The sequence below is a fragment of the Gorilla gorilla genome, chromosome 11, assembly GCF_029281585.2.
Source record: "Gorilla gorilla gorilla isolate KB3781 chromosome 11, NHGRI_mGorGor1-v2.1_pri, whole genome shotgun sequence".
NCBI classification, from domain to species: domain Eukaryota; kingdom Metazoa; phylum Chordata; class Mammalia; order Primates; family Hominidae; genus Gorilla; species Gorilla gorilla.
The window spans coordinates 93734714-93759402 of record NC_073235.2 but is presented as its reverse complement, the minus strand read 5'-3'; the positions used below and the strand labels follow the sequence as shown (position 1 = coordinate 93759402).

The 24689-nt window shown below is 40.0% G+C and overlaps 1 protein-coding gene across 9 annotated transcripts in view; it reads right to left on the bottom strand.

Annotated features, from left to right (window-relative positions):
* Positions 1-24689, bottom strand: part of MYO1B (myosin IB) — a 179656-nt gene that overhangs the window by 111465 nt on the left and 43502 nt on the right. For all 9 annotated transcript variants that reach the window (XM_004032967.5, XM_019022522.4, XM_055379286.2 and 6 more), the window contains one exon: positions 17147-17262. In XM_004032967.5, coding sequence (XP_004033015.1) covers positions 17147-17262 — 116 coding nt within the window. The remainder of the gene's footprint in view (positions 1-17146; positions 17263-24689) is intronic.

Here is a 24689-nt window from a genome sequence, read left to right as displayed (position 1 = left end):
AAAAACAAAAAATTAGCCAGGCGTGGGGGCGGACACCTGTAATCTCAGCTACTCAGGAGGCTGAGGCAGGAGAATTCCTGGAACCCGGGAGGCAGACGTTGCAGTGAGCCGAGGTCGCACCACTGCACTCCAGCCTGGGCAACAAGAGTGAAACTCCGTCTCAAAAAAAAAAAAAAAAAAAAAAAAAAAAAAAAGCCATGCGTTCCAGATATTATAACTACAATATAGAAGCAGCTTGGATATCTGAGTAACCATTTTTAGGAGAGCCTCTGAGAAAACCCAACAGACCCCCATCAAATTGTGTTTCATGAGAAACAAACCTTTGTTGTGTTATGCCTTGAGCTAGGAAGGCCTGCCACTCAAAAATAACCTACCTTATTCTGACTAATCGTTCCTTATACCCCCTTACAAGGTCTCAAACACACTTAGACTATAAACTCAAGTTTCATTTCCAATAGGTGGGAATTTTGTCAGTAAGCAGCACAGAATAGCTGAAGGCTAAAAATAAATATTTCCTGAATACTTACTATGAACCTAATGCCAGGTCTCCAAAGTGAGGTGTGGGCATCCCAGGGCATGCCCAAGATGAGCCACTGGAGTACAAATATAAATATCAGAACTTCTATTTATATTTCTGTATTCATCACTTTTTAAAAATTCCCAGTCTTGTGTATGTTTTATAACACACACAATACATTAGGATGGTGTTACCTGACAAGTTAACTATAAATAACCAAACACAGGCAGATTTTAAGACCACTGATCTCGGAGCAACAAAGTATCCATGTATAGTCCCTCTTCCAAAGATGCTTACTATTGTAGAAGTCTAATACTTAAATAGGAAACAATCAATGAGATACATAAGATAAATAGAAGTCATATGATTAATAAAAATCATATATAAATAAAAGGTCATGGTTGTGACAGAATGCACAATATGGACCATATGTGTTCGGACCACCAAGTGGCCTTTAGAGAAGAGGCTTCAGAATGGAGGTGGTTTCCCACATACCGCAAAAGATGAGCAGGATTTGAATATGTGGAGTGAGTAAAACAGAATATAGACCAGAGTGTCTGTGAAAGAGGAGAAATGAAGCAAACAGTGGGATTTCAGAAACAGTAGGCCACAAGAGGCCAAGTGAAAAAAAATGTATAACTGATCACTAGCTACAAATTTATTGAACTCAATTTCTCTATTTTCACAGCCAGAATTTTTAATTAGCGCTGGTTTTAATTTTAAGAGTCCTATTAAAGATCAATGCAATATATTTGTAAACATCAAAGAAAGTTAAAGTCTCTAAATATAGAAAAGGACAAAGATTTTCAAAATTTAAAATGCATCTATGCTACCTAAGCTATGCCTGTAAGACAAAGTATGACATTAACAATCAATCATAGATATAATATTCTTATAATAAAAGTTATGTTAAGTTACGGAAAGGAGGCAAATGTTCAAAGTGTTATATATCATTTTCTACTTGTTTTAGGAACAATGCCCAACACCCATGCACATGTTTCCATACTTCCTCCTTCCCTATACCCACATTCCAGGTAATGAGTAACCAGATAGCCATGACTCACTCTATCATGTAATCTTAAATAGCTACATGTGTTCATTTTATAATTTATGCCTTTAACATCTTTATACTTCAGTAACACTTTTCTTTAATACATTTCCCTGACCTTAGATGAGATTCTGCCATTTTGAATGTCCCTTTTTTATCCATAATGCTATTCACATGAGAAAAATATGCATAAGCTTCTGCTATTAATAACGGCCAAACCAATCATAAATATAGATAGAAGCAGCAGCAACACTGCATGGCCAAACGTGAGGTAGGGTGTATGAGTGTGAAAATATGTCTTTCGAAGGCAAAGCAACGGCTTAAAAACTAGCAATTCCTAAAGAAACATCCAAGGGCCCTTAGCGACCCATCCTTCATGAAAATATAGAGGATAAAAGTAGAAATGAAACCCTCCGGTCTCAAGCCAGTAACCTAAGACCTTCCGCAGGTAACCCATGATTATGCCTGCATGTGTTTTCCCAAGGTAGAGGTCTGTGGTGCAAAACCATCCAAATCATCTCTCCCTCCAGGTGCTAAAACAGCCTAAGTTTTGGCTGTTGATGTGGACTGATGGAAAAAGATTAGTAGAAAATGTATATACTCTAACTTATTCCTCTATTGTTAAATTTATGTGAAAGCAGGCTAAGTCATCTATAAGGCTTAGGAAGTTCCTACTGTAACTGAGCATACAAGGATATTCTTTTTGGATCTCAAGCTGATCACCTATGCATCCAATGAACACTAATATACTAAGGGGGTGGCTTCAAAGGGTTTCGTAAGAGTTAATAAAGGTTAAAATCAGTATTCTTCATATCAAATGTTGCCCCTTCCTAAATTACATTGTGGCTCATCACCAACAGCAACTAGAAATTCTGTTGTAAAACAAATGAATTAACATCTGTTTACACTTATATCATTTCAACATTAAATCATTCACCACTCATTCATTAAAAAATTGCATTTACACACATATACATTTAGGCATATTTAACAAGTCTGAAAATTTTTTCCAGTTCATGACTGAAATGCAAGATGGCAATTTTTCCAGACACATAGCTTGCAATTTTAAGTAATTTCCTTATCCCAAACTCTCCTCCTATTACTTTGGAATAACCTTCATAATCCTTCAGTCTTCCCAATGATTCAAGCAGATTGGTATTGGAATGTTTTATTAAAATTAAAAAATAGCTCTACATTCTCAACTCTAATACCGTTTCCCTTTCCTAACATTCAGGGTCATTATGCCATAGCCAAAACTGGTCTTTTGTCTTATCTTCTATAAACTACAAAAGCCACCTACTTCAAGAATTCCTTCTTCAGGTCGGGCGTGGTGGCTCATGCCTGTAATCCCAGCACTTTGGGAGGCCGAGGCAGGCAGATCATTTGATGTCAGGAGTTCGAGACCAGCCTGGTCAACATGGTGAAACCCCATCTCTACTAAAAATACAAAAATTAGCCAGGTGTGGTGGCGCATGCCTGTAATCCCAGCTACTCAGGTGGCTGAGGCACAAGAATCACTTGAACCCAGGAGGTGGAGGCTGCAGCAAGCCAAGATCGCGCCACTGCACTCCAGACTTGGTGAGAGTGTAAGATTCTGTCTTAAAAAAAAAAAATTGTTCTTCAAGACTCAACACAAGTGGCATCTTCAGAATTTCTGAACCCACCAATTTTTCTGCACTTCCAACTTGTTCCTTGTAAGTATACTGTTACATTAAAATGCGGCTTATGTAGCCACCCCCAACCCACAACTAGAATGGACAATCCTTAAAGACAAAACCATGTCTTCTACGGTTTCTAACGAACAGCAGCTCTCCCACCCCCCACCAATCTATTCATTCACTCACTCACTCCACCAATATTTATGGAGTGGCTGCTCTGTGCCAGGCATTGTTCTAATTACTATGGATACAGGGATGGTAAAATAAAGCGCAAGTGCTGATGGAGATGACATTCTAATGCAAAAGACAATAAAGTAACAAAAAATGAGCCCATGGCAAGATGTCAGGTAAGCACAAATGCTCTGAAGAAAAATAAAGTAGCCTAAGAGAATAACAGGTGATTGGGGAAGGACTTGGCTATTTCAGGGATTGCTATTCCTGATTGCAGTAAGAGAACAAGTCAGCCCCTCTATGGTACAAGAGTGATGCTGACAGTGGCATGTTCAAGAAGCAGCAAGGAGGACAGTGTGGCTGGGGAAGAGAGGGTGAGAAGTAACAAATGCAGTCAGGGAGGTGGCCAGAGCCCAGATCAAGTGGAGCCATGCAGGCCACAAGGGAGTTGCTGCAGGTTTTGTGAGCAGCAAAGAAAAACAATCTGATGGAGATCTTTTAAAAAGCTCACTCTAGGCAGCGGCCATAACATTCATGAAGATAAGAAAGTTGGCGGTTGAGGGGAGGCAGGCGGAGGCAACAGGAGAGTTGAAGCAGGGACGCAGTGAGGAGGCCACCAACATAATCCAAGCAAAGGAGGGTAGTGGCCTGGGACACGCACAAGTGGCTATGGACGTGGTTAGGATGATCAGGCTGATGATGGACTGAGTGTGCAATAGGAGAAAAGGAAAAAAACAGTTTTGCATCAAATAACCAAAGGATGATGCTGCCACTGACCAAGGTGAGAAAGAGAAGAGGGAGTGGGGCAATCCTAAGTCTGGTTTGAAGCATGCTAAGGTGTGAGATGTCCCTTATCCAAAGAGATGCTGCAGAGCTCAACACAGCTGAATCGCCTGCAGGTCAGGCGAGAAATCCAGCTGAAGATCTAAATCTGGGAGGCATCATCAGCACACAGAGGGTATTTGAAGCCCACGTAGGCTCATCTAAATAATGCCTACACAGGAAAAAAGCAAAGGTCCCAGAGTGGAGCCCCTGGACTTGCCACGGGAATGCGGAGGCCAGATATGGAGCAGCCAGCAAGGCGGGGGAAAGACAGGAAAATGTGGAGGCCAGAAAGCCAAATTTTAAAAGGGTTCCAGGAAGGAGCTGGTCATGTTGTCAAATGTTGCTGATAAAGGAAGAAGAGGATTCAAAACTGACCATGGGATTTGATAACATGGAGGTCACAAATGATCTTGAAAAGAAGTTTTAGTGGAGTGGGAGATGAAAGCCCAATTAGAGTGATTTACAAAAAAAAAAAGAGATGAACTAGAGACAATAAGCATACCCAACTTTTCAAACAGTTTGGTAATAAAGGAAACAAATGGCATGGTAGCTAGGAGATGTGGAATCAAGAGAAACATTGCAGCATGTTATGTTGGTGGGAATGGAAGAAGAAAGAAAAAAGATAAGGCAGTAGACAGGGGAAATGACTTGGAGGGGTTGGATGGGATCCTGGGCACACAACACTCAAATGTTTATTGAGTTGAACTGTTGCTACCCTTAGACATGTCTTGGAAAAAGGTGGCCTACTAATTCAGCTTTCTAAAATTGTATACAGAAACTCCAACAATAACCTGGCTTCAGGAAGCCAGCATTCGAGTATTTCAGGACAAGCTTTCTATGGCCTCTTAAGAACAATGTATAATACACATGTCCACATCTGTGGTATAAAAACAAATGTATCTGGTCTTTGTCTCAGGTTTCTGACACAGGGCTCCTAAAGCCTTTGGAATTTCCTGGGTGACAGGAGTATCTTGTATTATTCATAACAAGTCCCTTTCGCCCATACCTGAGGTTATGCAAATGAGGGGACTCAGGTGGGGCCCCTCAGTAGCATCAGGATAGGGATGTTTACCAGAAAGACCAAGCCTGTGATTAGAGTCGGGGGGGAATCTTTCAACCCCACCTCCCCACCTCCAGGGAGGGGAGGGGAGCTAGAGATTGGGTTACAAAAATTTGAACACAATTCTGTTTTTTGGGGGAGATGGAGGGATCTAGGTTGGTGAACAGACTGACATGCTGGGAAGGTGGTATTCCCAGAGTGCACAGAGGCTCTGCATACACACCCCCACCTTGCCCTCTGCAGCTCTTCCATTGGACTGTTCCTGTGTTGTATCCTTTATAATAAACCAGTAAATGTTAAAAAACGTATCATCCTGAGTTCTGTGAGTTGTTCTAGCAAATTATTGAACCTGAGGATCATGGAAACCCCCAAATGTGTGGGGTTGACTGAGCAGAAGTGTGAGTAGTCAGGGTACCCCATTCGTGGCTGGTGTCTGAAGTGGGGCACTCTTGTAGGACTAAGCCTTTGACCTGTGTGGTCTGTGCTAACTGTGTAGTTAGTGTCAGAACTGAGTTTGTCGGAGGTGTTCGAACCAGAGCAACTCCATCTTGAATAGGGGCGCGATAAAATAAGGCTGAGATCTACTGGGCTGCATTCCTAGAAGGTTAGGCATTCTTAGTCACAGGGTGAGAGAGAAGGTCAGCCCAAGATACAGGTTATAAAGACCTTGCTGATAAAACAGGTTGCGGTAAAGAAGCTGGCTAAAACACACCAAAACCAAGATGGCGAGGAGGCTGCCCTCTGGTCACCCTCACTGCTCATTATACACTAATTATAATGCTTTAGCATGCTAGAAGACACTACCAGCAGCGCCAGGACAGTTTACAAATGCCATGGCAATGTTGGGAAGTTACTCTACGTGGTCTAAAAAAAAAAAACAGGAGGAACCCTCAGTTCCAGGAATTGCCCATCCCTTTCCCGGAAAACACATGAAAAATCCACACCTTGTTTAGCATATAATCAAGAAATAACCATAAAAATGGGCAACCAGCAGCCCTCAGGGCTGCTCTGTTCATGGGATGAAATGGCCATTCTTTATTACTTTACTTTCTTAATAAACTTGCTTTCACTTTACTCTGTGGATTCACCTCGAATTATTTCTTGCACAAGATCCAAGAACCCTCTCTTGGGGGACCCCTTTCCAGTAAACAAACTGAACTGTTGGACACCCAGTTAGTGTCAGATAACTGGTTGGTGCTGGGGGAAAAAAGTCACACACCTGGTATCAGAAATGATGTTAGAAACATACAATTATCTGCTGTCAATTACCTGGAGCCATGCTTTTCTAGGTACCCACTGCTGCTTCCCAAGACTATCTCCAGGCTATTGCAATTCCAGGGGTTGCCTGGGACTCTGAACCTCTCCATCCCAGACAGGAATTGTGACTGGGCTCTGATCCCCCTTTCTCCCTCTGATCCCCCTTTCTCCCTCTCTCTTCACCTTTTCTGTTCAGCCACTGCATCCTATGGATTTGCCTCTAAAGTGTCCCTCCCATCCTCAGATGAGCCTTCTGTCCTTGTCCCTTACTGCAAAAGCCTACCAGGTCCCTAAACCTAAACCTCTCGTTGAGTTTCTCTTTTTCTGTACACCCACAGCAGTTCAAATCCCAAGGCTCATATTCTCTCTCCTCCTACCTGCTTAAAAATCCTTAGCACAAAAGTTCTTTGTGACCTGGGTCTGCTCTTCCTCTTCCACCTCATCTGCCCATCCTCAGTTTGCACCCTAGGTTCCAACCTTAGGAAACCACACGAACTTAGATCACTGATGTGCCATGCTGTTCTAGCTCGGTCTGTCTCCCCTTCAGACCTTTGCATCTGCTGTTGCCTCTGCCTAGAACATTCTTCTCTCAACACATCACGTCTCTCCCTCTTACCCCTAGAGGATGATACTGAAATATAACATCTCAATAAAGCACTCCCTGGTTACCCTATTTAAAACAGTAAACCACTCGTGACTCCCCCACAGCCCTGATGCCCCTTCCCCACGTTGTTTCTCCACAGCACGTCACCATTTAAAATGCCATTTGTTTTATTAACGTCTCTTGTGTTTTGTCTCTCTCTGTGCTAGAACGTAAGCACAAAAAGGCCAAGATTTTTGTCCATTGTGTCCCCAGTAGGTACACTAGTACATGGCTCACGGTGGGCACTCAAATAACGTATGATGAATGACTGAGTCAACACTGTTCCCTCTGACTAGAAAATTCTCTCCTGAGCCTAGAGTCCTATTCTTCATCCATGAGGCAAACTTATCACCTAGGGGTCCTCCATCCCATCTCCTAGCTCCTCAGGCAGGGCTGTACCCCATTTCCCAGGGGACCACACCACTTACTGCTCATTCTCAGACTCTTCTGTTAATTCCAAGAGCACTACTAATAATTATGCTGCTACAAAAGGAATCACCAGGGCTACCCAGGGCAAACCAGGACATGCCCCACCTTTTTTTTATGGCCGCTTTCTCCCTTCGGTATTTATTTATCAGTCTGTCTCCCACACCAGCCTGTGAATCCTTAAGGGCAAATTCATCTTTGTATTCCCAGCACCTCAACATGTTGTGGATGCCTAATCATGTTTATCAGATGAATGAACAATCACTTGCACTTGGGGATCTGGGATCCCTGGGACAGGCTGGAACTGGAACCTGGGGCTGGTACGCCTGGGCCTGTTCCCCTCTACGTGAATTTCTACCCCTGTGGTGGCCCCATCACCACCCTCAGTTCCACAGTCTCACGACTAGGGCCTCATATTCACTCTGCTGAACACTTTCATTATCCCTGGCTTTGCTAACTTCCCTGGGCTGGCTGGATGGGGACCAGCTTTTGTCAGCCTGTGTTCAGACAAATCCCCACAGGGCTCCTTTGGCCCTACTTACCCTGCCACACCAGTCCCAGCAACAGATTGTGGCAAAGATTCCAATTTCAACAACAAAGGGTGGGGCCAGCACCCCTCCCACCTCCCTAGACAAGGCTTCCCAGGTGGGTTCCAACTGTGGCTCTCTCTGTCAGGGATGAAGTAATTATACTAATCCTTCAGCAGCCAAGGCCTCAGTGCTGCTTCTCCAGATGAAATGGATCTTTTCCAGGATGTTGCAGAACTTCTCAGAGTCTGTCAAAGGTCAGCCACATCTTGGCAGTTAGCAGCTGTTTTGCTGAGAACCAAACTTTTCCCTTTAAGATTGTATCATTGAAATTATCATGTATGCCGGTGTGAACATAGGCTTGGCTTCACAAACAGCATTTTTACAATAAACTCTTTCGAGTCTGAGATGTGCATTTGGTGAGAAGGGATATGAACTCTAATTGAGGGTCTAGAAATTAGGATTCTGAAACTGCCCAGATGTACCAGAAACACTTTTCAATTAATAAATGTATTCTTATATCATAACAATTTTCATGATAAAAACATTAGGCTGGCATCAAACCAACCTTCCTACTTGAGTTTTAAAAGCTTCATGATCTGGAAGAAAAATTAGCTGAGGTCTCTTTCTGCTAAGAGTACATATCCTGAAAGAAACTGGGTTGTTGTTGTTGTTGTTGTTTTTTGAGATGGGGTTTTGCTCTTGTTGCCCAGGCTGGAGTGCAATGGCATGATCTCTGATCACTGCAACCTCCGCCTCCTGGGTTCAAGCAATTCTCCTGCCTCAGCCCCCCGAGTAGCTGGGACTACAGGCATGCACCACTACGCCAGGCTAGTTTTGTATTTTTATTAGAGACAGGGTTTCTCCATGTTGGTCAGGCTAGTCTCGAACTCCCAACCTCAGGTGATCCACCCACCTTGGCTTCCCAAAGTGCTGCGATTACAGGCGTGAGCCAACGTGCCCGGCTGAAAGAAGCTGTTTTGAAAATAGCCCCAAAAAGCAACATACTGGGAAGAAAACTTTGAGAGTCAAAGGCAGAAAGTTCAATTCGTGGAGCATTTACAGAAGCTGATTAGGTGCGAGGCCCAGAGATGTTTCCCACTGCAGACCCAGCCTCAGGAAGCTTCAAGTCAACAGCAGAGCTTGACCACCACATGGACATTGCACTGCTGATATGAAACTCGCCTAAGTCAAGAAGTTTTCTAATCCTTGTTGTCCAGAATCAAACAAATATCCCCCAAGACTGACAACAAACACAGTGCCTGCCTTCTGCTTATTTTGACCCATGACAGTCATGCATAAAAGGAAAAGGGTAATTTTAGCTATTTTCAAGATGGTGTCATTACACACGAGATGTTTATTTAAGGCATCTAAACTGGAGAGCAAACAAAGCTCTAATCCCCTTCTGTACGAGCTACTTGCGTAGACCTGAGGCCTGGACAGATGCAAAGCCTTGCAGACCACAACCTGTCATCTACTGACTTAAACTGCCTTAGATATGGCTCAAAGGGGGTTTTATAAGAATATCCTTTAAGATTCAATTTTTTTTTTTCATGAAAGCTTCCCTTCCTCTGCTCTTCCCTTTTTCCCTTCTAACCAATGGTGTGTACAATCTTGACTTCTAAATACTTAAGCTGGAGTTTAGCCTCTCTCATGAAGACAGGAATTTTATCTGTTTTGTTCACTGCTGTATCCCAGTGCCTGAAAGACTGCCTGGCACATGGTAAGCTCTCAATAAATATTTGCTCAGTAAATGAATATCTCTTCTACAGCAATAAATAAAAAGAATGCTAGATGGGAAAGCATAAAACCCTTTTCTGCAACTTATTTGTGGAGACGCACTGGATCAATTTAAGGGCTCAACTATTCCAAAAGTAAAATGAAAGAACACAACAGCCTCAGCAACATCACATCAACACACACACGCACACACACCCTTCAGAAAGCACTTTCACATCCAGTCGCACAAGCAACCTCTACAGGAGAATTCAGAATCTACTTGCAATAAGAGCTCTCAAACACAGCTTTAATTCATAGAATTTCAACTCTGTTGCAGAAAAAAAAAAACTGACTACATAAAAGAAATAATGTGTTAGTCTTCTGCCCTGGAATCTTAACCTAACCTCTGTATACTCAACCACAGCACTGGTACATTTTGAGATATAGTCAGAAATGTTCTTTATAAAATTACTTTGGTTCACCTTGAATGGAGTAAAATGGTAACAGGATCAACAAAGACTCAAAACACACAAGCATTATAGCAACATCACTCATGGGCAACGGTATGTGATCCTGAAAAACCAGTCTGGCCCAAAAGTAGGGGTCAAAGAGTCCACAGACGGAGGGCTCACTTCTGGACAACTGACATTAGCACTATACCAGATGCTCCCACTAATTGCTTACCCATTTTTAAATGAGGGTAACCAGAAATTATTCAAAGCTGTAAGCCACTTTTCTAAGTTTTAACATTTGTTGCTGAGTTTGTAATTTACTAACATGGAAAGACTGCTTCACCTTGTGACTGCAATGCCTAAGGTAATATGGCCACCACATTATATCCTAACTTAAGAAGGACACATCTCAGCTCACTCCTGGGCTATGACCACCAGAGGGCTTGTTGCCAGGTACCACAATACACTCTTCTTCTGGTGGCAAGTTCCTTCCAATAGACATACAGACAACATGAACAAATCGAAGCTGAATAAATACTTAAGAGTTGAAGAGCACCATAAAAATATTTTTGCTTCTTTTTTTAAAAAATGAAAAAAATTCTCATTATACTGCATGAAATTTTGAATAAACTCCACAAGTATCCTATCAAGTACATTTTGATTTCATTGAACTCTCAGATGTAATGAAAAATCACTTAAAATCTCTTTTGTTTTATAGTTGTTGAGCTCTGAAGAGAAAAGCACTGGAGACAGCCACAGAGATGTGCAGGATAAAGTTTCTAACCTACAGAAGCTTCTATCTCATTCAAGAGGGTGACACCAAAACCTAATCAACCACAGCAAGAAGAGGTGTGTTTACGACCACATGAGTGGTCTGATAACTCAGGGCCAGTGCAAGTCCCTTGTGGATTATGCTGGGGCTGACCAAGCCTTTCAGACAGACCATAGAAGACTGGCAGGATTTTAACAGTGGAGATAAGGTACAGGGTATGAGACGTAGAAAGGAAAAGACATGAATGGCTCTGGCTCAAGAGGAGATTCCACAAAGGAGAGTAGTGGGGTTTGGAGGAGAGCAGGGAGGACAGCTAAAGCTGGACTGTAAAGGGCCTTGAACACTACACTAAAGGAACTGGGAGTAATAGGGAGCCCATGAAGGTTTCTAGGAAGGTGAGTAACATGATCTGATTTTAGAAGATCCATCTGTTGGTGATAAACTGCATCAACTGCTGCAAGGTTAAAAGGCAATCACCCAACAAAAAAGGCCAGTGGATTTGGTAACTAAAATATCTGAAGGTGCACTGTCACAGTGCTATTGCAACTAAGTGGAAGGAGATTAAGTATCGACTGAGTATCGCTTAACCAAGATGTTTGGGAGTAGAAGTGTTTTAGATTTCAAATTTTTTCAGATTTGGGAATATTTGCAGATACAAAATTATCTTGGGTATAGGACCCAAGTCTAAACATTAAATTCATTTATATTTAATATACACCTTATATACATAGCCTGAAGGAAATTTTACCTTTCTCTTAGGGACACGGAATCAATTCTATGTTGCATGACTGCATTTTGACTGCATTTGGAGGTCAGGAGTGGTGTTTTCCACTTGTGGTGTCATGTTGTGATCAAAAAGTTTCTGATTTTGGATCATTTAAGATTTTGGATTTTCAGATTAGGGATGCTCAACCTATAGTTTGATTATTTCCCTCATCTCTCCCTTCTCAGCCTTTCCTTATCAATGCTGTTCGGGAATCTGAGGCAGTTCTCAATGAATCCAGTTACTGAGTTTTCTGAAATGTACTCAGTCCTCCCTGGAATACATTTTTTACCTTCCTTATTTTCAAAGAAGTTAAAAATCATACTGGAAAGACATCACTTACCTAACTAGAAAAGCAAATGGTGGTATAGGCTCTGCCACACAGCACAGCCACATTTCCTTGGGGATGCCACCCAATGATACCCTGCTCAAAGATGTGGCTTAACACGTAATGGGGACAGTTCAGAGAAGGAAAGGAGCCGCAGAGGAGGAGTCCAGCTGAGGAGTTCCATGTTTGGGGGACTAACAGACCCACAAATGATAACAGAAAGCTATTTTTGAAAGGAAAATAGGTAAGAAACCAATCTATACATTTCCACGATCTGAAAGTCATATACTTACACAAAATGGAATTATTTTTTAATTATCTAAAATTTAAAGAAAGATAAACTGTAGACACCTTCAAAACATATGAATTATAAAAGTATCTGGATGCTTTTGCAGACTAACAGTGAACACAGCTCAAATTAAATTTCAAATGTAAGCCAGGTGCAGTGACATGTGCCTATAGTCCCACCTACCTACTCAGGAGGTAGGAAGATCTCTTGAGCCCAGAAGTTGAAACCAGCCTGGACAACATAGCAAGACCTCATCTCTTAAAAAAAAAAAAAAGGCTGCGCACACTGTCACACCTGTAATCCCAACACTTTGGGAGGCAGAGGAGGGTAGATCATGAGGTCAGGAGTTCGACACCAGCCTGGCCAATATGGTGAAAACCTGTCTCTACTAAAAATACAAAAATTAGCCAGACGTGGTGGCGGGCACCTGTAGTCCCAGCTACTTGGGAGGCTGAGGCAGGAGAATTGCTTGAACCTGGGAGGTGGAGGTGAGCCGAGATCGTGCCATTGCACTCCAGCCTGGGCGACAGAGCGAGCGAGACTCCGACTCAAAAAAAAAAAAAAAAAATTGACAAGTAAATTTCAAATGTTATATTGGGTAAGTTAATTGGCAAACTTTTCAAAGTATGTAGTCTGAGCAGCTGCTTAAGTTGTTTTCTATTCAAACTGGAACTAAATTCATGAAATATTTACAGTTAGAATGCATCAAAAGCTAAGGTCATCTTACCCCCTTACATCACAAACATCGTGTTTGAGAATGCCAGGCTGTTTTAGTAGGGAACCAAGTTAGCATTGACCCTGTTTCAAAACACCATCAAAGATGAACATTTGCAAAGAAAAATGCAGGAAAATACACTAAAGGAAGTGGAAAACGACCCACCATGCAGAAAGTGGTGAGACAGAGCATGTGAGAATATTGGAAATGTGTCCCACATACCTTATTATTACAACAATTGCTATAATTCTCATTGTTAATAGAAATAGCTTTCCTTTCTCACAGAGTTATGGCAGATCCCATGCTAAGCACCTTATACGTATTAGATCATTATCTAAATATCAACTACATATTTGGCCCTCACAAAAATCCCAGGAGTTGATTAATAATTCTTTTCCCACTGAATAAGCTAATTACTTAATTTCTCTGAGTTGAAGTTTTTCAAGTAATTTGCTCAAGATTATATAGCTTGTAAATGGAAGACCTGGGACTTGAACCCAAGTCCTGTTCACTGTGTTTTTACTGAACCCTTATCAAATTCTTAGACAAATCATCCCTTAAACAAACATTAAATAGTAAATGTGGCAAAAGCAACAGATCTAGCCTTAGTACGGAGCAAGTGAGGATGGTTCCTCCCTAAGAGGTCTTCTGCAATTTGAGGTCTGAAGGAAGAACACGAGTTGCTTTGGAGAAGGAGGGAAAAGCATTCCAGGCAGAAGGCACAGAATTCTATGCAAGGATGCTCTCATGGGAGGGAATGTGGTGAGGGTGGGGTGAGGACTAACAGAACAAGCAAGATGGGAGGGAATGAGAGGGATCTGGCAACTTCAGATGCATTAGTAAAACTGTACTTTGCTCACCACATAGTGCTTTGTAGGCCATGATAAAAAGACATTTTCTTTATCCTAAGCACATTGAGAATGTATTTTATTTTAGTGCTGGTGGTGGTTCTTTTCCTTGGGGGTGAGGGGTGTGAACTAGAGTAGCAGTGCCATGCTGCCTCCTACAGGAATCTTCCAGGCGCCAGGATAAAAATGTATATTCTGGAGCATGAACTTCTATGATCTAGAATAGACTTCTAAACATTCTCTATCTACCCAAACATTATATATCTAAACATTCCCAGAATGGAGATTAAAGCTGAAAATGCAAAAAGGGCATGTGGACAATTGCTGGGGGTAAACTGAGGCACAGTCAAGATTATCCTGGAGGGTTTGTGGTGCAGGAACACAGGCGAACCAAAGATAGTGGGGTGGAAGTGCACAGGAAGAGGCCCTGTCATGAAACTGGCAAGCCCATTTCCAGCTAAGAGGGGCAACCAATGTTAATACCCCGGCTCCACTCCCACCAGCTGTGTGGCTTTGGATAAGTTACTTGATCTTTCTGTGACAATTTCCCCATTTGTAATAGTGCCTATCTCACAAGATTATTTTGAGAATGAAGTGAGTTATAAAACATATAAAGTATTTAGAGCAGAATAGTAAGTACTTAATAAAATATTAGCCATAAATATTTTTATTATTACTATTATTATTGTTAAAGATCACAAATTGCAGTAAGTAGTTAAGAAAGGAAAGAAAAACATCTTAAATATAGATCTAAAGCAACACGTTCTCAGACTTACATGCGCCTAAGAATCACCCAGAAAGCTTGTGAAAAATGTAGATTCCTGGCTTATGAGAAGTAAGACCTAGGAATCCAGATTTTTTCATAAGCCCCTGGGGGAATTCTGATACAATTGGTCCAAGCACCATACTTTGAGAAGTGGGGCTTTGAGGACTAGAATTTAAAATATTCAGGTATCACACAAAGTATTTCATCACAGGGGCTTAACTATCAGGATAACTTTATAAAACAAATTTCAGATATTATTTGTCTTAAGGCAAAATGAAACAAGATCACTTGCAATATCTACTTCTAGAAGAAAACAAAATGATCAGAATTTGCTTGACTGGTAAAATATACCAGCAGATTTATTCATTAATAACCATTTTCATACATTTAAATAATAAATAATCTTTAGTTCCAAACAGCCCAAATATATCGCTGCATGCTGCATTATCAAGAGAAACTAAAATAAGCATCTGGACAGTGGTATATATATGTTCCTTAATTATTAGATTTTATGTTCTGTCAAAATTAATAAAGCCAATCTTTAATCATACAGAGAAAATCCTTTCTGCTAGGACATAATGAGATTTTCTGCAGGTTCTTTCACTTCATTTCAGGGTTTCTCAACCTTGGCACTATGGACATGGTTAACAGACAATGCTTTACTGTGAAGGGCTGCATATGCTTTGAAGGATGCTTAGCAGCATCCCTGACCCACTAGCAGCAAGCACCCTCCTACCCCCAGTTTCACAATCAAAAATGTCTCCAGACATTGTCAACTGTCCCCTGGGGTTTTAAACTGCCCCACTTTGAGTACTACTGCTTTCGGTAAAAAGACTGAAAATGTCTCAACTCTAGAAGTGACCCAAATTGCCAGCTTAACCATTTTCAAATGCCCCACTACCAATATGCCAATGACTAATAAATCTTTTCCACAACCAAGACATTTACTGAACATTTCCTCATCAATATCTACATGCACATGTATTTATGTGCATTTCATGACAATTTGGGGTTGTTTTCAGCATATCATCTGTTTTGAGAGAGAGAGGATGATGCTACTGTGAAAAAGTAATAGCAATGGTGGTAATAACAAACAACATAACTTTGTAGAATGCTTGACACCTTCCAAGGCACTTCTGCATACGTTATTCCCAGCCCACGTTCAGTAGCAGTTCACAAATATTCTAAATCTGCATTCAACAGTTTATTGCATAAAAGATGTTATGCTGCATCAACCAACTCCCGTCTGCAAGACACCGTGGGCCACTTGTAGCAACTGACAATCATAAGTACGTGAATTCTGGTAAAAATGCCTGCATGCCCACAGGAGAGGAGGCAGGAAATGTTTCTGCCTAAGCAACAAGCGGAGAAGTCTGAGGCTCTCAACTCATTACATGACTTGGCCCAACTGAGCATATTTCTCTTTCCTTTTCTTTAAACTCAGTAGTGGACATGAGAATGTAAATAGTGAACATATTTGTCTTGAATCAGTAAATGTAACATAAGAATAAATAAAAAAGTTTTTTGAGAAATAAAAAGTTTAAGGTATTGTTTGTGATAATTTCTGGGTATTCTCTCTCCAACTTTCTTTTTCAGATATTTTTATTTGGAGGAATAAAAGTTCTAGGGTTGAATAACCCGGTTCTACCACTGATCTACCAAATCTAGGAAAACTTTTCCAGTGTTATGTTTCAGTCATTCAGACTAGAAAACAAAATTGTAGTGGTATAAAGTGGCCAAATCATTTCGGCATCTCTTAAGCACGTCAACGAAGAACTCCAAAGGAGCAGACAAACAGAATCTACAGGTACTGTGAAGGAATTATTTACACTAACAAGTGACCTTCTTCAGAAAAATCAAACAAGTGACTTTCCAGAGTAAGTGAAATCACTGGCCTATCCCACGCATCTGGTGAACATTGTCTGCAAAAATTACAAACTGAAGGTATTGTTTGGTCCTTTCACCCAAACACCATCACACAACCCAACACTCAGGATTTTTCTTGGCCCAACAACACTATGAAAAAGCTGCTTAGGCTCTTTATAATAATAAACAATGCACATTCCTGTTTTATTTGCAAAAATAATTAGCAGCAGCTGCTACTTGCAAAGAATTTTGAACAGAAAATATTTTACATCCTGAATCCAAATATTTCAGAAGAGTCTGACGTCAAATGAAGTATTCTGCCTTTTTTTAATTTAAAATAAAGAATAACAATTAAAGTCTTCATACTTTTATCAAGCTTTTTTAAAAAAACTGACAAAAACATTATTCTGAAATTCAAACGAGACAGCTGCACACATCTGTCAACTACACATCTCTGGAGTAAAAGAGAAACTTAATGCTTTAGTACAGTACTTACATGTGAGGGCTCAGTTCATAAAAATTTCTGTTCCTGTATTCTTCCACTTTCTCTGGTGAATAAATGGGTAAAGCCCGGTATGGGTTAACAGATATAACCACACTTCCAATGTATGTCTGCAAAAGAAAGAACAAAACATGCCCATTAGTACACAAAATGTATTTTAACATCTTAAGCTTTAGTGTTGTATGGTTTCAACCTTTTAAAATCAACACTAGTTCTGCTTCACCATTCATTGTATACATTTTAAGAATGCTTTGCATCTCTGAAGACAGATGGTCAACAATGTCTATTTATTTTGTTGATAAATGGAAAGCATACATTTATATATTTAAAATCCTTTCAAAGTATATCTCTGAACTAATTTACGGTTCTCGGTAAGAGTTCTCCAAAGCCCTGTCATATTTTCCACAAATTTTGTCACAAACTACTGCTAACTATAAGCAAGAGCCATGCTCTCCCTGATTCTAGATAGAGCTATAGTTCCCCTTCTTCTCTCATCTTTTTCCACCTTTTTAGTCAACAGTATCCCAGGGTTCCCCTCCTCCCTACCCACACCTCATAGGGCCTTCCCTTTGGCACTGGCCCTCCGCAAGTCTGTCAATCTTTCTACAATGGGCTCAGATCACGTTCAATTCAGTATCAGAGCTACAGGTATCTCTTGGACATTCAAACCACATAATCTCATTATATCTAACATAATATCAGAGTTTTAGTGTCAAATTTAAATGTAGTTTCCAGAAAGTACATTTCATGTCAACATTTAAATTTAATGTCAAATTTACATTTAATGTAAAATTTAAATGCACTTTCTGAGGGATCAGTGCTATATTTTAGCATGTACTAAACATTTCTCACTGAACTTTAAACCAGAACACAATTTCTCTTCCTGTCTACTTCGACCCTAAATTCCTGGCAGCACCAGTGGTGCTGGTTTAGTTCCTTCTGTGCAATGCCAAGGACAATGCCACAAGCAAACGTCACTTAACTGTAACTTATCTTGGCAACTCCATTTTCCCCTTCAGTTTCAACATCACAAAAGACAGGAGGGCGGAAAAAGGTGCCAACAAAAGTGGTAAAGTGATAAACTAAGTGATAAAGTGATGAGCGATAAAACTTTTAAAAAGAAAAAGGTTCATAAAGGAAAGAAAGAAACAAGGGGAAAAAAAAGATCTCCAACTTCCCACCTTTCCAATGTCATCCCACAAAAGGTAGCATTTTTAGAGCAACAAGTTTTTCCAGTATTACCACCATTGGGATTCAAAAAGACTGTCAGATATTTCTAGAAAATTAAACAGAATAGAAAATGAAGGAACGTAGAAATGTTCTGCTGACTTTTTTTTTCTTTTTACAGGGGTCACAATGATATTAATTATGAAGGACTTTCTCCCAACTAGGAAAACTGAACAGGTTATATATATATATATAAACACACTTTCATCCTGTAAGAATACTATCTTGTCAAAGGTGGACAAATATTATCTTGTCAAGGGTGGACAAGATTGCTGTTGTAAAAGAAAACTCTCAGTTCCCATGCAATTTTTCACATTTATTTCTAACATTCTATCACTGGGACCCAATTAATCTGGCCTCACAAACAATGACAAAACTTTCTCAAGGTTTTCTGGTTGTCCTCACACTCCAACCCACCTAGGAGATGGGAGATGTCTCCCAAGGACAATGTCACAAGCAAACATCAGATGGGAGGCGCCTGACACTGAATACTTGTCTGAATAGCTTCCAGCTAATACATTAGAATTAGTAGCCTTGGTAAATATGAAAATATAGCCATTGGTTATTTCTTTAACATCTATTGGTTAAAAAAATCAACCTTCTTTAAGTAGAAAAGTACTATTTGAATCCTTCTCCCTTTTTAGGTAATTTCTTGAATACAACAGTTTCTAAAATATATTGATTTGCTGTTAGCAGAAAAACCACTTACTGAGTTGCTCTTTAAAACCAAACTTCACAGTGGCTAAATTCTTGATAAAAATCTGCCTCTGTGGCATTCTTGCATAGAGAACAAACTCTGTTGCCTCAAATTCAAAATCAAAAGCCACAGTAATAAGTTGTAAGTTTCTCTTTGTTCCTTGTGACTGTTATACATACTGAATTACGTGTGTTTGTTTTCCCCCAGCTGCATCTCTATCACCTAGAACAGTGTCTGGCCCACCATGATGTACAATAAATATTTGTTAACTAAATGACTGAATCACATGGGGTATGTTCATCACTAATTGGAGGGTACAAGCCACTGAAACACATATAATTATTCTTGCATTGAAATATAACATCAAATATACTATACTCAGTGCTTAGTATTTTAATCAGCCTATATGCCATGTGTTACTGTTAGAGGTGTTTGAACCAGAGCAACCCCATCTTGAACAGGGGCTGGGTAAAATAAGGCTGAGACCTACTGAGCTGCATTCCCAGATGATTATGCATTCTACATCACAGGATGAGGTAGGAGGTCAGCATGAGATACAGGTCATAAAGACGATGCTGATAAAACAGGTTGCAGTAAAGAAACCAACTCAAATCCACCAAAACCAAGATGGTGATGAGAACACTTCTGGTAATCCTCAGTGCTACACTCCCACCAGTGCCATGACAGTTTACAAATGCCATGGCAACATCAGGAAGGTACCCTATATGATCTGAAAAGGGGAGGCATGAATAATCCACCCCTTACTGAGCATATAATCAAGAAATAACCATAAAAATGGATCTGCATATGGAGTAGCCATTCTTTATTCCTTTACATTTTAAATAAACTTGCTTTCACTTTACTGTATAAACTCACCCCAAATTCTTTCTTGCGTGAGATCCAAGAACCTTCTCTTGTGGTCTGGATTGGGACTCCTTTCCGGTAACATTACCATTTAACAAATCCCTAAATGTCGTTTGACTCTGGTAGACTGTAAAAACAGCCAGAACAATTCTTTCCATCCCTGCATGCACTTCCCATTTGAAATGTGACTTTGTTACTTTAAAGATAGAGTTTTTTTCTCCACTCCTTGAATTGGAATTTCTCCCTGTGACTTGATTTAACCAAAGGGAAGTTAGCAAATGAGACACAAGTAGAAGCCTGAGAAGCATTTGTGTATTAGGATGTGTCTCCTTTTTTATGACTGTGGCTGGAAGCCATGATGTGAATGAGCTTGAGCTAGCCTGTCAGAGAGGTCCTGTGGAGAGCTAAGGTATCCTGACCTACAGCCTGCTATGCTAACTATTAGACATGAGTGAGGCCATCTTAAACCATCCAGCCCCAGTAAGGACACCAGATGCCTAAGGCCACATGAGTGATTCCAGGTGAGACTAGCAGAAAATATACAATGCTAAACTCAGGCTAACTTGCTATCCCAGAGAATCGTGAGCAAATAATTGGCTGTTGGTGTAAGCCTTTAATTTCTGAGAGGTAGTTTGTTACACGGCAACAGTAACTGATACACCTATGTAAACCAAAAATAAAATCCTAAGGCCCCTCAACCATCAGAATGGACTTCCTCCTAGGCCAAGGTACTCTAAAATTTAACCTGAAAGATTGGTTCAGGCCATGATGGGAAGTGGGGGGTCGAACATGCCTCATTATACCTCTCCAGCATTAACATCGACACAGACCTTAAGTCTGATAAGAAACGTTTACAATCTATTGTCTCTGAAGCCGGGTATCTGGAGGTTTTATCTGTGTGATAAAACTTTGGTCTTCACAACCTCTTATAGCAATCCACACATTCCTTTCTATTGGTAACTCTTTTAACCAATTGCCAATTAGAAAAATTTTAAATCTACCTATAACCTGGAAGCCTCACTGCTTCGAGCTGTTCTACCTCTCTAGGTTGAAGTCTCATGTCTGCCTAAAATGTCCCAATCATCTTGGGCACACGTTCTCAGGATCTCCCAAGGAGGGCTGTGTTATGGGCTATGCTCACTCATATTTGGCATAGAATAAATCTCTTTAAATATTTTAGAGTTTGACTCTTTTCATCAATATCTACATGACTCAAGAAACTAAAAATGGTGCCAAGCAGGACAAGTTTTATCCACCTAAATAAGCAAACACTAAAAGAAACTATGCTTTCTTTCTCCATTCCACTTTATACAGTTCAGATATCCTCTTTATCTTCTAACCTTGAACTCCTAACAGATTCATCCTATACCTGCCCTTTCTGTTTATGGATTTCTTCCTCAAAGTTCTATGTGCATTAGCCAAAGGTTTAAATATTCCTACATGGGCCAGTAGAATAACTCAAATGTTCACAGTCACAACTCTGCTTCCTCTGAGACACAGAAAGACATTCCTGATAGCAGCTGATTGCTGGGTGGGGTTTAACATTTCTACTCTAGTTTTAGGTAGCTACCAATTCTACATTCAGTTGACTACAGCACCAGATTAAATCTCCTTTTCAAGGATCAGAATGATAGTGACCAGACAGTTCATTTTTACATTGATTAACATTTGGACTTGTGAATCAGATGTCATTTTTTAAATAAACAACTGCATACTATTTACAGTTGGTATTTTCTTATTGCATCACGCTCTAAAAAGGATGGTAAACCAACTCATTATAAAGTAACCAGCCCAGCCATTTCTAGGCTCACCCCTCCACGTTTCTGAACCTCAGCTCCCCTAAGCCCTCAGGTCCATGCCACCACTAATATGACAATGGAAAGCTCCTTCTATGCCTCTGCTCAGTGGGCCAGCCTCTGACACCCAGGAAGGGAAAAGAAAGGAAAGAGATGTGGGAGGGAAGAGAAGCAAACAAGAATGAAAGAGAAGAAAAAGGGAAGAGGGAGAAGAAAACAAGCTCTACCTTTCTATAATTGGCACATACAGATAGCAAGGTTATATTTCATTTCTCAAGGGCAGACACTGAATCAAGAATGCACAAACATTCTTAAGTCAAAACCATCTCGACCTTCCTAGATTTCAAGTATCTCTAGCATTCCAAAACAGATGTCTTGTAAATAATCAAATAATACTTGAGTGTTCTTAGCATAATTACCATGAAAACAGAGGTCTTTTCTGGAGGACATTCAATCTAGCCACCTCCACTCCCCAGACCACTGTTCAGAAGCCAAAAGAAAAGCCTTTGAGTAGTCAAAATATAACCTAAAGGCCACGTGTTTTATTCTATAAGAAAGTTCTTTCAGAACTCCAATCCTCAGAGATTCTACTTCAATGATGTAGGGAAGGGCCAGGGGTCAGTACTTTTTTGAAAGATACCCAACATAAACTAATGTGGAACCAGGGTTGAAAACCAATGTCTGTAGCCCTTCCCTTCCAGACTCACAGGACCAGGTTTTACTCTCAATTGCAACAACCCGCTAGTGCTGCTGTTGGCTTATCTTCTATTTCACCTTCCCCTTTAAATACTCCTATGGAACTAGTTCTGAAACAAAAGAAAAGTCCTTCTAGCCTCACTCTCATTTTAGCCACATTTCTAATAAACTTGGCATAGTCTCAATAGACTACAGAAAAACTGCAGCAACATCTGTACATTGGAAGAGGCAAAAAGGGCCGTACTATAGCTGTGAATTTGAAATGTTTGATTACAACTCATATATAAGAAATAAAATTTTCATCACAACCAGGTATGTGTATGTATGTCTATTTATGTGCACACACATACACAAGATAAAAACTTCACAAAACCAAAAGTACCCTTTACTATATGTGATACATTGATATTTTTTGTTCGATTCTAGTATTTTTTACAAAATGTTTAAAAACTGTTGGCCCTAACCCACTAAACGATTTTCATGAGCAATTAATGATATGAAACTTGCAGTTTAAAAAACTGTGCTACACAGCACTCCTTAACCTTTCTTTAATTGTTGATCCCTTTGAGATACCAATGGAAGCAACGACTCTTCTCCTTGGAAAAACACACATGCACATTGAAGTCTGCATACATGTGATATACCAGGTTAAGACTCCCTCTGCAAGCAGAGAAACAACGGCCACTAATAGAAAAGGAAGAGTAGGGAGGGACAAAGAAAGAAAGAAAATAAGTAAGAAGTGATGAAGATAATTATCAAAGTATAAAAATATTTATAGTAAGACCCAACAGCCCCATGGCTTAAGCCGGCCCTGACTGCTTTATTATGGCACTAATTGGGAATGTAGGGTAATAATCAATAGCCAAAATCAGTGTATTCTGTTTTTGATGACAAGGATATATGCAATACATTTTAGAATGATATCTAACCAAAAAGTTAAATATTTTAGCACAGCTTTAATATTATGTAAGTCTCAATAATGTGTAACATTCCTTTGCAAAGGCAGATAAATGAAACATTAGCACACATACACAGAACAGTCAGAATATTTCCAAGTCTGTATATAAAACTTCTTCTAAAAAGTCAGAATAGTTTTAATATCTTTTATATCATAATTCTTCCCAGGGTAAGATAGAGATCTTTAGAAGCCCTAAATCCTGAAGGTTTACATTTCAGTTTCTCATATGATATTAAAATGTATAACTACACCATAAAATACATGTAAGAAAATCCCATAATGACCTATTTTTGCCATCATGTACTTTGATGCTTTTTTTGAAATATTGAATTCTCTCAAAATCTATTTTTAAAGCCTCTGTTTGCTGGGCTCTAACTAGGCATCCAATCTGTCTACCTACCTGCTTCCTTATTTTCTTCAGGATGAATTTCAGTTATTTGTTTACATGTCTCTGGAGTTCCTTAAAAACTCATCCTCAACCTATTGAACAGCTGGCATAGAATATATACACTTACGCACCTTTCTACTAAACTACTCCCAAATCCCCAAAAGATAGATACAAATTCTCTATCTTAATGTCCATAACAAAGGAGCACAAAGAAGTTAAGTGATACGACCACATTAGCTAGCAGAAGTGAAATCAAGACAAGGAGACAAGAATCTGTTCTCTTTTCATTAGAGCATACAATCCATGCCGTCTGCTAGGCCTGGGAAGCTTTGGTAAAAAGCACGCAAGAAGAACGGAGGAAACTTGTGTTGCACAATGCCATATAAAGCATCTTCAACCTTTGTGTAATAAAGCGCTACTCTGTTAGGCAAAAGCCTCCCATTTTACCACCTGAGAAATCCTTCTACCGCCAGGAATAAACAAAACAGAAAAGGAAAAGATCTTCTAGTTATAGGGAAAATGTTTGATCTCACCAGAAAAGATTCAATCGTAATCATTCTTTAGCTTCAGAGAAATAAATCAGGAACGTGGTGATGTAAAAGGCAATATTTATTTAAATATCTTAATATGAATTAGTCTAAAATAACATCAAAGAAATATCAGAGAAGGTATAGGAGTCCTCTGCATCTCCAAGGGTCTCCAAGTCATGTTACTTTTGCCTCTAAAGTATTGGGCTGGTGCAAAAGTAATTGCAGTTTTTGCCATTACTTCCAACGCAAAAATCACAATTGCTTTTGCACCAATCTATAGTTCAAATCCAGGATGGGCCAGGATTCAGGTAAGAATAACCCATCACAAGGCTGCACAATCGCACTGACTGATAGAGTGATTTTAGGCTACAAACCATTTTA